The 16,214-nt window shown below is 37.2% G+C and overlaps 1 protein-coding gene across 2 annotated transcripts in view; it reads right to left on the bottom strand.

Annotated features, from left to right (window-relative positions):
* Positions 1–16,214, bottom strand: part of RELCH (RAB11 binding and LisH domain, coiled-coil and HEAT repeat containing) — a 76,842-nt gene that overhangs the window by 56,752 nt on the left and 3,876 nt on the right. For both annotated transcript variants that reach the window (XM_058025400.1, XM_058025391.1), the window contains exon 2: positions 3,122–3,211. In XM_058025400.1, the coding sequence (XP_057881383.1) occupies positions 3,122–3,211 (90 nt within the window). The remainder of the gene's footprint in view (positions 1–3,121; positions 3,212–16,214) is intronic.

Genomic DNA, 16,214 nt, shown 5'->3' on the forward strand with positions numbered 1-16,214 from the left:
GAAGGGAGCAGGTTTTCCACTCTCTAGCTGCTTTCTGGAAATTATGAGTATTTGGAGGAGGTCTACTACCCCTAACAAATCCTTCAGTACTGAGTCTATCCTAGGAGCAATTATTTCAAGCACTTAATACATGACTTTGGATTCAAAATTTACCAGTCTTAGAGAACAAGTTGTTTCCATCTAGTAAACTGCAAGCTGTGAGGATGAATTTTGGTTTGTTTCATCTCCTAGTGGATTACAAATGTATAATCCAAATTGTTACATAACTCTCATTTTCATTAAGATCAGGTAGATAAAGAAGAAAATTTATATTTTCTAAACTGCAGTTAGTTTTGTCATACTTTTCCACATCCTGACTGGCTTCTGTGACTTGCATCTTTTCAGTCAAGCAAGTGATAATATTATAGAAGGGACTCAGATCCCTTCCAGCAGATTTCCCAAATGAAAAGCTCTTTTCAGCAACTCTTCAAAACATGCTTGCTTCGAGGCCAAATTTTAATTCTAATTCCAGATGGAATGAAGTGGGCTAATAGCTTTTAAGTACTGAAATCAATTTCAAACAAGAATTGATACAATTATTTCCAGGAATTTTTTAACTGTTAAAACAAACAAACAAAAAAAATGGCAGCTAAGTCTACACTACTCATAATGGGCAAATGGAATATGGGATGATGATATATGCATACATTTTTTCATTTGGGGCTTTCTAACATTGTCAAGATACAAAAGTATTTGTAAAGTGGGTATGTTATAACCTCAGTTTTAAAGTCCTTTTGACTCAGAACCAGTTCAGCAGTTTCATTTAGTGACTTATGTGCATTTATGTCCTATCTTTCATTTGATATGATAGGGAACTGATATGGAAATCATGTGTTCTGTCCAAACAGTAAAAAACAAAGATAGGAGCAAGAGAAAGGCATTTACAAAGAGAAAGGACTCAAACCTCATCTTCAGAACTATCAGAAGAAAAAGATGACTATTAGCTCATGGCCCCAAGCTTTCACAACAGATTACAATTTTAATCTCCTAAACATGAAATCTATTAACAGAAAAGAAAGAATTCTAGAAGAAATAAATAAGCAAGATGGATTTTCAGTTAGGTTTCAAAGTGCATTTGCAGCTAAGAACAACTTCAAAAGCAGAAGTTATAAGCCAGAGTTTGTTTAAAGAAGGAACTGGATTTGCAAAATTTTTGAAACCTCTGTTGACATAATTTCTTAATGTACAAAATAAATACTAATCAGTTTTTGCAATTGCTCAGGAAGATAGCTTTAAACATGACTGAGGCAAAATATTTTAAGCAATTATGACTGAACCAGAATTTTAAGTACAAAGAAAATATTTGTGAAAACTTCCAGCCTTTAAAAACATCCAGAAATAATATTCAATCTTATTTCGTTCAAGTTCTTATGTTATTTTTTAAGAACTCTGAAAAACATCTCTAAAGGAACACAGAACTGTAAATATCCTGACATACAATTTCCTCATCAATTACATATGACAGCAGTCAATCACTATATAGCAATTATCAAAAATATTGATCAATTTTACTATTTACCTAAACTTAACACTTAATTTTAGGCTATATTAATTTCATACTGGAAGTAACCAATATTTTGTCAGTAATGTTTTGTCAGAAGATTTCTGGTTCTATTGGATGTCAATTCTGACTGGTCTATATTTTCTAAAAGCATCTCTAATCCAATTCTAAGGACAGCTCAAAGCAAGAATCAAACCAGCTCTCTCAGTAACACTGTTGCCAAGAAATACTGACTAGAACTAGGAAAAATCTCTTACAACACCAAAAATAAATAAAATACTGGGATTTTTGCTTGGTTCTTCCTTGCATTCCAGGACACAATTCACAAGGCTTGGGCTCCTTAAACACCGTTTTTTTTGGAAGATTAGCTTTCTATTTACAACCATTGCCTCCTTAAAAAGAACTATGTATATTGAAAAAGAGAGTAGCTAAATAGTAATAAGAATCCAGAAGTTTCCATACAAATTGAAGAACACTAAGTTCCTATAGTACTAGACCAGAACACCAAAACACCTGGATTTGCTTTGAGTTTGTGAATTTAATCCAGTCCTTTAACTCAGCAACACTGGCTGGGTAAGAAAAATGAGATTTTCCCACCATTTCAGTCTGACTCAGAGATGAAATTTCAGAATGAAGATCCTTTACAGAACTATGTTTTGTCAGCCTTTTTGCTGCTTGGTGTTTCAGAGTAGAGACAATAGGGTGGAAGAGAGACATGGCAGCTTGCATCACACCTCAGTTTTTCATAAAGCTTAACCATGTGAGCAGAAGTCACAGCGTGGACAACTTCCATGAGCTCAGGATATTGAATACTACTAACTGACAACAAGTAAAGAGAGCTCTGTAGCCATTTCTAGAGAGCTTTTATGGATTTCTCTGTGGAAGCTGAGAATAACTTACTATATGAATTTGGAAAAAAAAACCTGGACAGAGAAACATGGCTCACATGCAAAAGTGGTTAGTAAAATAATTTCTAACATAAGAGATGTTGGTGATGTAATAGATCCTGAAATTAAAGTGCCAAAGACTCAGAACAAAAGGCAAAAACCCCAACCTTATACAACCAAGGAATCAAACAGGAGAGAAAAGCACTACAATGAAGATTCATAGTGAAGAAGATTTATGGAACTGAGTAAATCCCAAATTTGCTCTGGGTTTGGAGGTGCTTATTTGATCTCAATGAAGGCTATGTCTAAGAGATGACTTGCAATAGATCTTTATGTCAGAAAGCTCTAACCCATCTAGCAGCAACAGACCACTATGTAGAGTAATTTAGTGAATGTTTCAGCTTAACAGTAGTAGTCAGCAGGTAATACCAGGATACAGTTCTATTGCCAAAGGCTGGGCACAATTTTCAGGTATACTGTGTGTTTCTGCACTGGTGACATCTGGAATCATACACAAGCACACCTGCCTCAATAGTTACAGAAATTACAGCAGAAGTGTCCAACATCAAGCAACTAGTTAAACCACCTCAGTGAAATCTTGTCACCTTCAGAAATGTTAATTTAAATATACTTAAGCTAGAAACAACAAGTTAAACAGAAAAATCAACATTCCTAAAACATATAGAACACTTACCTGCTACTCTTTCATCCGTTTCTCTATTGCCATCATCAGAGTATCTTGCAAAATCTAAAGAATCAAGAGTACTGATGCTTCCAGCACGATCTTAAAGGGTAGGAGAAAAAAAAATAGAAGATATCAGAAGGAATCCTAAAGAGCTGCCTTTTATAGAGAAAGTCAAAACAGCATCTCATTTCAGAAACTATAAATTGGAGGCTACATGTTCTCAAGTTGCATTGCATTTTCTGAAGGTCTGTAAGCAGAGAGTACATCAGTAAACTTGAACCAAAAATGCAGCACTACAGCAAGTTCACTGAACAGACTGTAAGATATTTTTGCTCTCCCTAAAAGATGGCATTTCTAGCCTGTTCAGAGCAGATGAGGAGCAGTGCATTGTAGCACTTCCCCTTCTCCACAAGGGCCAAGGACTTTGGCTTGGACACCCAGCTGAGAACATAAAAGAAACCAAACTGTTGTGTGACAAGTTTCAAGCCAGTCCCTTTTAACATAAACTTGTGGCTGCCTCAAACACTCTACTTCCTTTTCCCATGTCTAGTATTTTAAGGCATGTCACTGTGACCAAATACTTTTTTACATATCTTCTGATCTAGTTCTTAACTTCAGTACATACCCACTTAACTAACATTTTTTAAGGAACGCAGTATCTAACAAAAGCAAAGGAAGAGCAGTTCACGCTACTGCAGGTATAATATTTGCACTCTATAATTAAATTCTGAATTTAAAAAAGAAAAAAAAATCAAGAAATTCAGTAACCAGCATAAGGTTTGGATCTGATCTTGACATTTTTCATTTCACAGGAATGGCAAAGAAAAAACCATCAACCAAAATACAATTTTGATAAGTCTGTTGAAGCACATATTCACCTTTTTATTATAAAAATGCACAAATTACTTGGTAACAGAACTTAAAATAAATTGAACAGTTTCTCAGCACAATTAAACATGCAGACAGTACCTTAGTATCTTTCCTCTCCTTTTGAAATTAATTTCTATGTAGCACTTCAAGAATAATTTTAATTACATTAGAACTGTTGTCACATTAACAAAGAACAAACTCCACAGAGCTGTCAAAAAACCTCTTATCTGTCAGTGGAAATAGAAGCAATTTCATCACTTGTCAGTCAAACTCTGTCATGACTAACATCATTAAGTATTTAACTGCTCCTCCCATTCTGCATTATGTAAAAAAAGAAAAACAAAGCCAAAAAAAAATCTATTAATGAATTTCTTCATATATTTATGCTTCATTTTACTGTAAGGTCTTGTGACATCCTCTCCACATACAGGCCAGCATTGTACTCAAATAAGAACACCTGAATTAAGACTGAATAAAGCATTTACACTTAAAAGATACAGAGGTTCTAAAGTACCCCCCTCTGAGTTCCACACCATCAAGACTTGCCCGAAAACCTTAACCTGTCTGTTCCATGGACATTAAGTATATCACAGTATACAATTTGTATCTACCAAAGGTTTTTTTCCAGTTGCAATGTTTTCTTATCCAAACAATGAAACAAGCTGTTGCTCCTCAGTGAGTCTCTACTCAGTCATTGGTTTTAAACCTCATTGCTCCCCAGTCATCCTCTGCAATATTTTCATACATTAGTCTGATTTAGTAATTCTCTGTAGGCTGTTCTATATAGCTTAGCAACACAATACTAACTCTTCTTTTTACAGCATCTTTGGAAAATTGACTGCTGCACATTTGAAGAGATTAAGTTCAAAAGTAAACATGAATTCATGCAGTATGAAAGATTTTAGAAATGACTTTTCAAAACACCCAGCACCTTGATAAGTAGATATTGCTCTAACTTATTTCATTGGGAGGTACAAGATAATTTTTTGAAATCAAATTCAAAACAACATTTAAATGAAGATCTCAATGAAAAGCTGATGTTGAAGAGAAGTAACTAAGTCTCACATAGAGCATTGCTACGGCAAATGCAGAAATAAAACTGATCAATTTTCTAATTGATCTGTGAACAGAAGCAAAGTAACAGCAGAGAAACAATGCTCAAATTTCAGCTTAAGTCAACCACATCACTATTATTGAAGCATCCAAAGCCATAAGCAACACAACTTTTTCTTTATATGACTACTGATGCACTTCAGAGGCCAAGGCTCTCCCCTGAGAACTGATAAACCCAGGCAGAAAACACAAACTTATTTGCCAAAGCCAAAACCTTCTTGGAAAAAAACCAAACCACCAAAACCCAGATGCCTATAAAAAAAGCAGGGGGTAACCACAATCTTTGCCAGGATTTAGACAACTGTCAGAAGCTGTTTAAGGTCATACCAGCAGCTGTGAATCCAACAACTCTCAAAATCAATCACTTCTACAACCTTAAGGGTCCTACAGGAACAAGAACACCAAGGGGGTTTACGATTTCAACACCCAGAAACTGCCTTAAGCACCACCCCTGCATGCACAGCACCAATTTACTGGGTGGAAATTTGTACATTCACTATTTTGACTTTGCTTTATCATCACCATGTTCATAATAAAAGCAAACATTGGACTCCATTTAGGTAGAGGCTGACACTGGGAAGATGCACAATCAGCCACATTCAGATTGGTGAAATCAAGGAGGATCTGCTAAGGAACCCCAGCCCTCATGGGTTTCCTGCTACCATTATTTCACTCTGACAGTAATGCTGATGCTCCTGCCATTACAGAAGTGCACACCCATTAGCACAGCCCTAACCCAAGATGTGCCATTACCAGCACAGTCAGGGCACACAGGCGCTGCTGAACAGTGAAGAACAGCAGGCCTGTGCCATGGCCTCACCCGCCTAAAATGTCACCATGGGGAAACTGTGTCGGTGACCTTGCTACTTACAACTGTCTCTGTAAGCAGGCATCAGAAGAGGTTTAACTCCTAAAACTAATGCCATTGACCAGAAATTCATGGAATAACATCTTATAACCTCATATTTTACACTTCTATAAAGGATGTAGCTGCTATGCAAGGATTGAGAGGGTGTAAAATGTTGGGATCTCTAGCTGCTCAGAGTCACCCCAAGAAAATCTGGAAAGTCTCTTTTCCCAGCCTGGTGCTTGAAGGAGGAGTCAGGGCTCTTCAGTTCTCGGTCTCAAGGTTGTTTATTGTATCTTATCTATAAAATTCTTTCTCCTGTCTTGCCAAGGTCTGCTCAGCACGACAGTCAGAGGCATTCTGCCTGCCCCCGGGGCGGTGTTCTGTCTTTATACTAAAAATTATGTGTACAATGTCTACAATTACTTTCCAATACCTACCACCTATGTTAGACAGTGAGCCTCTACTCTAAACCAATCTGTAAGTGCCAACATCACAGAAGAAAATGGAGGCCAAGAAGAAGAAACAAAGACTGGACACATCCAGATCCCTCCATCTTGCCTCCTGAATCCCCACCCAAAATCTACTTTTTCAACCCGTGATAACTTCACTACTATTCTACCTAAACTGTTATGGCTTGCTGGTCTTCATATAAAGTTAGTACTTTGCTCCACGGGTCATAATCAAACCCACAGGTGTTTTGGGGTCCATGCCAGGGCTACTGAGGCCCCTGGTGGGGTCTTGGCCGTCCTGGACACCCAGAGGGATGTCCTGGGTTCCCACAGTAAAAAGCACCTCCCTGCTGGCACCACAACAGCCTCATTTCTTGGGAAGATGGGCAGGGCTGTTTGAAGGAAAGGAATCAAAGGGAAAGCTGTGCTCAGTCACACAGCTCACCTGAGGAATGTGAAATAGCATTTGTCTGAAGTACAAACAGCTGTACTCCACGACACTGAGTGGAAGCATTTCAACTACAGCATTCAGAAAAGAGAACTAGTTTCTGAACTGAAAGTGAAGAAGAAAAAAAAATTTAGAAAGAAATATATACAAATTTTTTAAAATAAAAATTTGAGTCTCAAGTGATTTGGCAAAGAATATCAAAGCAACTTCTTGTGGAGAAACCACTGAAAAGGAAAAGTACACTTTGGCTGAAATCTGCTTCTTTCCCAGAAAGAAACCCAATCTGCCACAGCAGCGGGAACTCATTTTGTTGTCTTGGTACGTTCATTCTTATCAAGTCTCCTGTGCATGGATTTTAGCTTCTTTCTCTGAATTAAAACACTTTATAATCAGCAATTCCCTTTTGCTAAAAGCTTTCCTAGTGAATACTGGCAAAATAATTGCTGTCAACTTCAGGTTCAGAAATGGTAAAAGCAAAGTAACAAGAACAATTTTGACAAGCAGGTATAAACAACTGCAGAACATGGATCACCTTAATATGGAACAAGAAAGTGCACAGAGCAGCAGTGAAATAGGCTTAGCGTTTTCATAATTCATACCAGAGAAATGCCAGGAGACATATCAGGATAATAAAGGAGAGCCTGTGCACAGTTCTTGTCTCTTACCTTTACCACTGGAAAAGGATGAGCAAAATCAGAATGCCAACATTCATACACACAAAGATAACAAGATTTTTAATCCCTTAAAAAATGCAATGCATTTAATTTCATTTGTGAAGTGAAAAATTGGGTTCATCCCATTTTGTTTATTAACTTATACACACTTTTAAAATATTGCTTCATTCCAGAGGAAAAGATTTTAAAATTCTTTTCTTATTTTCAGAACTGGCACCAAATGACATGCAGACTTCTGCTGACAGCTTCTGTTCCCATGGCATATATTCAGCTCTCCCTGAATGCTGAGCATAACTACCAAAGTAGGAAAATGTAAGGCAATCTCCAAGTGATACATCCCCCTCCACTGACATACATAATATGGAAAAGGTTATGTTTCATTCACTCTGATGATAAAAGGAGATTATTTTTACCAGTTTACCTAAAGAGCACCAAGACTGATCATATTAGCCATATTGTCACAGTACATGCATTAAGTAAAAATTAATGCATGTTGCAGTCTTCTACAAAATCTCGTTCAATAATCTTTACATGTTCATGACACTGTAAATCAGCTAAAAGCATAGACAAATTAAGTGGCATTACTTATTGATAGGAGGCACAAGAAAAAATATTTTAAAAATTAATATTTTAGAAGCTATTTGAATTTACTTTGCAAACATCCAAATTGATTTTAAAAATTACTAGCTGATAAAGCAGGCCAGTTGTCACATTTCCTCTAAGATCACTGGAAATCATATCATCATTTACTAACAATTAATCAAATGGAACATATGAAGACCCAGAAAGCCACAATTTTTCCTTGCAATTCAAAGAGAGGAAGCGATACTATGTTTGTACATGACAGATTCACTTAGCTAAGTGTTCACTTGTACTGAAAAATATCTGTAATCCTGAAACCAGACTATTGCCGTATTTTAAACTGCTGAGTGAAATAGCTGGCTAACCACATTTTACAGTGATTGGAGAAATAACTGGCTGCTGGAAATAGGATTTTGGTAAGCATACAAATGGAACTAAAAGTGAATCCTTCCCAGGCAAGATCAGAGCAGCTTCCCACTGGATATTGCACATACTAGGACAACACATTTCCCAGTTTAAGCCAGGTTTTCTATGAACTGTAGGGGTCTATGGAGGATGAAACAGCTGTAGGCAGACAGCTCACACATTTCACAGAGAGATAGAACCTTTACTATCTCAAAAAAACTTGAAAAGGTCTGGATAGTAACTTATACCTATAATGCTATCAGGGTCATCAGGTGACTCCAACCTCCACCCTCACACATCACTATTTGGAGAAGCAAAACCAAAAATGACTTTGCATTGATAAAAACCCCAAAACCAAGCAAAAGAACACTCTGAATACGTTCTATCCAATTGGTTAATACAACTGTATTTGTCATTTACTGCAGCATTATCAAACAGGAACATACCAAAGGCTTGGGAAAACTGTTAAGACGTTGTTCATGCTATTGGATACTATGAAGATTTATATCACTAACTCTGAATAATCATCCAAGCACAGCTCTGCTCCAGAAGCACAGAATTTTTATTGCATGTAGTCGTCTTCTTTTTTTCTTTTACTTTAGATAAAGTTGAAGAGTTTTAACATTAGTGTTTGAATTATTGTACAAGCAACTCAATCCACCAGTAGTAATTTTATTTAATAATAATGCACTCTCTTCACAAATTAAATTTTCACTACATTGGATTTCACTAGGGACAAACATTTAACAAGGCCTGCCAGTTCAGTGTCAGGTACAACCCTACTTAGAAGCCATCTCAGGTTAATGCCTTCTAGCTTATCCTGAATAAAACCAGACGTTGAAAGTTACATAAGTGAATGACTGAGGCCATCAAAAATCGTTCCTTAGCATCACCATCCTGACAGCTACTTCTAGGCAAGAAAAAACCCAATACAACTCCAGAATACAACTCTCTGCAACAACAGAAATAAGCTGCATTTCATTATTGAACTGGGCACTGAAAATCTGTTTTGCAGAACAAAATTATTAAAATAGAGAATTGCTAAGGTTTGATTTTTACTATGAATTAAAACCCAAAACAAAACAGGATAATTCAACCAACAAATGCTACACTTAACACACAGCAGCAAATTAGATTCCAAAAATTATGAACTATCATACAAAGAAAGTTGTTAGGGATTATAAATGTCAGAAAAGCAATTACAGCTGCATGTGGGGAAAAAACCCAAGTTACTCTGAGATACTCTTTCAGCTCTCCAAAAAGTGAGAAGCTATAAAAGTCCCTACTGCAATGTTTTACAACCAACAAGCCATGGATTGTTACTAAGACAAGCTTTGAAATAACCATATAGTTCCATTTAACTTTAGAAAGCACACAAGTTTTTACTGATGAGCTGTGCTATTCCTATGAGTGAAGCTGCCCCTCCTCCCAATATACACATAAACCCCTCCTTGCGTGGAGGAACCTCTCTGTCTAAAAGCAAACTATGTCATGAAGAGATCAAAGCCAAAACTTAAAGGCATCTTCAAATCACAGGTCAGAAAAAAGTTTCATAGACATTGGCAAAGGACAACATATTTTATAGGGTATAGCTTATCTTTACTTCCAGGGCACCCAGCCTAATTTTTAAATGCAAAGATACAGGCAAACTAGCAAGTATTCTGACAACAGATCCCAACTGAGAAGCTTCTATGAAAATTACTCAGGTCTAACACTTTTTCCCTTTCTTCTGTGCTACAGATACAATAAAAGAATTATTGAAAATGAGACCTAAGGGAATGCAGATGTATAAATACACATTTTAGTTCTATTTCTGCTGGCAGTAAAGAAGTCTGCAAGTGAGGTATTTTATCTACCTTAAACATTCCAGACCTAGAGTAAACTAGCCAGTAGGGTCATGCTGCAGATGGCCTGCTCTGTTCTAGAGCTACTGGTCTGAAAAAGTATGTCCTTGAATAACTTGTATTTTCAGCTACTCTGCACAATATCACAGGCACAAAATAACAGAAGTCAAGGAAACAGGGAATGGAGGCTAATTGGGAAAAATAAATTACTTCTTGTACTTCTTTGTACATGCTTAAGCCCCATATTAGTACTGAACCACACACATGCATATGTGAATAAACCAAATTGTGAGAGAGAGTGAGCACATATGATAGAAGATGGGATAATGTAAAAACCCCAAGAGTTTTAACAAAGTCCTTCCTACATTAAATCAAACAATCAGGCATCACAAATTCTTTAATAAGAGATCATCAGTTCACAGTTTGTATTTGTGACTACCTTACATAGCAACTGAAATAGCTATGTTGTGCAATATATGAATAAATTAATTAAACTATTTAATTCCCCATAAATAAAACTGCAAATTTATTTTAACCATACCACATTTCATAAGACATCTCTGGAGCAGTATTACTTTGAAAAGTTTTAAAAGTCTGCTGCATTTAAAATTTGTTATGTTTCAACTTGTTCCAAGCTTACTGATGCTGGATCTTTCAGCAAAGCAAACCTGATCCATTGCAGCAGACATGTGATCTAGCATACAACCTTTACAGTAGAAACAGACTTACACAACAATTTTTTAAACCAACTTGAACTTGTAGAGTAAATTTTACCAGATCAACACATTCCACATTGCTATGGTAACTTGGGGATGGAACAAAAAGCCTTAAATTAATTCATTGCATCAGGCACTAAACCATAAGCACCTGACCTACCAACCTTGCTTTGCAACTCAAGTGCCTCTTTTGCTCTCTCCCAGATGTTCTTAATCAATCAGACCTGCAGAATTTTCTAAATCCGCATGTTCTGAAGACTTCAGACCCTCATCAAATGAAAACTTGGTTAATTAAAGCTACTAGAATAAAATGAACTTCCAAGCTGTCAGAACAATCTACTTATCAAGAACAGACATTCAATACTAGTCCATGACAGGCAATCCAAACCCGATTGAAAACAGATGATTAATACACTTTCCTACTTCATATTTATAGCAAGTTATAAAAATTCACAGGAAGCATATGAGGGTAAGCCCCTAAAGTTGGTTAGAGAAAACTAACATACACTTGCTGGCCAAGAAAAGAAAAAGCCCCAAACAAACCAACAAAATCCCACCAACCAACCACAACAAAAAAACCCAACCACCAGATATGTAAAACAATTATTTTGCAGACACATTGCAATAGAAAAGCATCACTCTCACTCCCATGACAGGCACACTGCAGAAGCTCATCAGAAAAATGAAATTACAAGTAGAAAATAGGTAAGATTGTGCACCCTAGCAGAGAAACAACATGCTCACAGAACTGGGTTATGATACAGATGCACCTGGGCTGATCTCCTGGAGAGCCATACCAAAACCAGGCTGCTTTTGGAGAGAGACTTATTGCAAAGACGTTCTCAGGCAGCATCCAAATTAGTTGAGTCTGAAAGAATTGAGCCAGCCCTGCACAAAGCATTTGGATGCTGCAGCAGTGAACACTGAGGTCCAGAGGGGTGTTCCCTTAGGAAAAGCATCAAACCCAGCCTGACCCCCTAAAGGTGTGCAAGGAGTAGCTCAAGCTGCAGCGCTCTTGAGCAAGCAGACCTTCCCAAAACAGAACAGCCAAGGGCCAGGCATAGCATGGAGGTACTCCTTCCAGCCCATGACCCCAGCTGGCTTTAGCAGAAATCACAAAGCTTCACCAGCATCACATTAACTGCATGTGCTTGATGCTGCAGGACTGCATTGTCCAAAATGCATCCATTAACTTGCACCACAAGGAGTTTTCCATTTTTTGCAGTAACCCAGCTTTCTGTTAAAGGCAAACATAAAGCAAAATTGTCTCAATTTAGTCCTTAAATGGCTGCCCTTGCTGAAGGACTACTTAAAGTGTATGGATAATATCTATCTTTTTTCTCAGGCACTGTATTGCCTCAGTTTTTTTCATATTTAAATTTCAGTAAGTTCTCATTTGCCCACTTTCTACATTTATCTAAGGACAGTAGTAAATTTTCCAGTTAAAACTTAATTTGTGTCCATATGGTTCCCAGAAAATTAAAAAAAAAAAAAAAAACAAAAAAAAAACACCCAAAACTTGCAACTGGAGACCAAAGCATTTCTTCTATAAGAAAAGGCTGAGAGAGATGAAGCTGCTCAGCATGGGGAGAAGGCTCAGGAGGAGTCTGATGATGGTTATAAATAATTGAAGGGAGGCCACAAAGAGAACAGAGCCAGGCTCTTCTCAGTGGTGACCCGTGACAGACCACGGACAGTGGGCACAAACTGAAACTCAGGAGGTTCCTTTGGAGCATCAGGAAACACTTCTACTCTAAGGGTGACCAAGCACTGGCACAGATTACCCAGAGGGGTGAGGGAGTCTGTCCCTGGAGATACTTAAAAGGCCACCTGGTCATGATCCTGGGAAAGCAGCTGTAGGTCACAGTAGTTCTGCTTGAGCAGGAGGTTGGACCAGATGATCACCAGAGGTCCCTTCCCACCTCAGCCATACTGTGATTCTGAGATTATTCTTGCCATGGTTTCTCTTATTCCAAAAGTTTTTTTTCAAATGACAAAACAGCTCATAGCTTTCTTTCTCCTCTAACATCAAACAAGACAAAAAAGTACTTGTTATATAAATACAAAATTCTTGTTCTGTGACTTTTTACGTAACAGTATTTCCTTCAATTCAACAACAAAGTAATCAGCTGCATCACTATCATGCAGAGTTATACTGCAGGAAGGGAGGAAGAAAATTGCCTCTACCCTACAGTGCACTGGAAGAAAAGGTTCACTATTTCTTACAAGCTTTTTCAACTAGGTCTGTCTTAAAAAAAAATTAATTATTTTTTTTAAACTATTTGTCCAACACACTCAATATACTTAGTAGCATGTCTCAGGCATTCACATCATAAATAAATACATAAGGCCTACAAACTTTATTGAATTACTCAGTGTTTTAACCTGTGCTAGAGGAGATGTCAGCTCAGTTTCTCAAAACTGCAACTTTACAATACACTAGAAATCCAAATACAAGTAACACCTTGAAGACAAGGAGTTGTTAGATAGAACTCAGCAGTATAAGGTTTCAGGACTTCTCATTAAAAAAAAAAAAAAAAGGATTCCTCATGCTATATTTTAAAGAGATCCACAGATACACGTTACCTAACTCAGATGTTGTAAAAAAAATCTTAATTTAGTTGGGAAGTATAAGAACATCCTGGAAAAGATTTTTTCCCATATTTTCATTAATTCTGTGTTTACAGAACACAGAAGTCCAGTATGTATAAATTTTCAATTAACAGAGACAGACTGTACACAGATCAGCTTCCAACATAGCTGATTTCCATATCTACTTGATAATAACTTGCTTTCAAATACTAGACAAACTTTTTTATCATTTATCAGAATGAAACTCATGTAAAATTTTCAGCAAGCTTTCTCTCAGCTGGACAGAGTTTGAGTCACATCTTCAGTTTAGAAAAAGGCAATTCTCACAGGGAAAAAAAGCTACAGGAAATTTGGTATAACTTACACAGAATTGAAATTACATATGGGAGAACTTAGGAAAGGTTGCCAGTAGTTGGTTCTGAAATGCAAAGCTCTAGCTCAACATTCTAATTTCTTTCTTTCCACATACCAAAAGCCAATCTCTTCTTTCCCTAATAGCAAAACCATCAGAAGGATGGTGTGCTGCTTCAGCATAAATCCAGCTTGTTTTGCTGAAGCTTTCAGCCACAGGATGGTTAAACACACACACAACTGAACTAGCTACAGTGCATATATAGAGAGGTTCAGTTCTGCTTTCCCCAGCATCAAAAAGTAACAGGAACTCTAGCACAGGAACAGAACAGAAGCCAGGACAAAAGTAATTAAATTCCCTATGTCATAGCTCTGAGGATCCTAAAAGAACCACAACATGCACTAAGTTAGGATATGGGAAAATACAACATAGTCGTCACAGTCACTCACTACTCAGTGGATTACTTGATATTGACCTGCCTAATAAGAGAGGCTTCTACTCTCTCCTCCTTTGTCCGTAATTGTCATGCTTATCAGCCTACCTTATCTTGATACTTCTTTGTGTAGTTACATACTTATGGGGACTAACCTGCCTCCTGAACAATCTACCATTACATCACCCAAAGCTTAGACTCATCCATCAAGGACAGCTTCCAGCACACCCAGTTTTAGTCATTTGACACTTCCAACAGTTGCAAAAGCCTTAACATAAGCAGCTTGTAAGTGCATGTTACTGAAAACCTGTCAGAAACACCAGTGTCAGTAAAATGGAGTGGGTTTAAAGAAGTCACAACAGGAAAATTTCACCTGGCTTCTCTTTCGGTAAAGCCAGCATCAGAGCACTATCAAACCTCTCAGGTTTCCTCCAGGCATTGCTCTTTTCTGCCAGGTTTCAAGTGAACTCTGCTTCCTTTTCTTTCAGCATTACATACAAACATCAACTCTTTCAAATGTTTTCTGCTCTTCGTTAAAAGTGACAGCAATCAGCCTTTCCCCTCTGTTGATTAGCAGCAGCTTTGCCTATTTATCTGCACCTTTCCATTCCATCCTTTCTCAAGGGAGCACGTATTCCAAATCAGGCAGTAAAACCACTCTTACTCACAAGTTGCCAGTCTACTTCCCATTATCTGCAGATCCAGCCAACAGGACTAGGTATTTCTGCTTCCTTTCATATAGTAACAAGCCAAAGACTTCAGCTGACAGCACCAAAACACCTAAGAAGTAGTCACTAGAACAAAAATTATTTGCCATCTTCTCAATTTCCTGTTTTATTTAGACTGCTATTTAAACTGAGGTATAATGAACTGTTTGGAAGTAGCCCTGTTCTGCTATATTTTCACTCAGAACAAAACTCAGTTGAAACACCGGTCATGGCAAAGCTCCACACAAAATTACAACGTTTGTGATTCAGGATTGAGAAGAGTTGTTACCAAGACACCCCCCTCTCACAAAGTATACTCTTCCCACTTGGCTTTTTCCAGTAGGATCCATCTGAATTTCAGAGGCTACAAGCAAAAGGAGCAATGAATTAGAATATTCCACACCACCCCCAAAAAAAGCTCCCAAAGAAAAATCAAACACCCCCAATCATAAACAAATCCTGGAGCTTACTATGAAGAAGCAGCAATACTTTATATCTTTGTACTCATGGATTAGTTTCATGTAACTGGAATCAAAACCCCAGAAAGCTATAAAAATTTTTATTATGGCAATAACTAGAAAAAAATTATCTCCTGAAAAGCACAACTGCAATGTAAGTGCTCAAACCCCTTATGATTTTCATTAAAGCTATTTCAAATTTTGGGAATGTTGCACTTATGTAGCAATAAAGAAAAAAAATAAATAGCAAATTTTAAGATTAACATTAGTCCTACCAGTGTAAGCTGCATTCCTTCAGGGAAGGGCATTAATCAAACACAGCAACCAAAGGACATCGTATCAATCACATTAAAAAGAAGTTTTCTTCACCCACTATGCACAAGCTTGAATTACAGTCATGGGTATAATAAACACATTTGTGGTCCAGGAACACAGACGAGACATTTGAGCCACAGTTTTATTTCTAAATTTTGAGACACTCAGTTTCCAAATTGAGTTTCTCAATTGGTACTATATCTTCTTATGCAAAAATGATAGGGATAAAATTAATAATTAATGTATAGGTGCTGACTAAAGCCTTGTAAAAGATCTGGAATACAGTAAGAAGGG

The sequence above is a fragment of the Melospiza georgiana genome, chromosome 1, assembly GCF_028018845.1.
Source record: "Melospiza georgiana isolate bMelGeo1 chromosome 1, bMelGeo1.pri, whole genome shotgun sequence".
Lineage (NCBI taxonomy): Eukaryota > Metazoa > Chordata > Aves > Passeriformes > Passerellidae > Melospiza > Melospiza georgiana.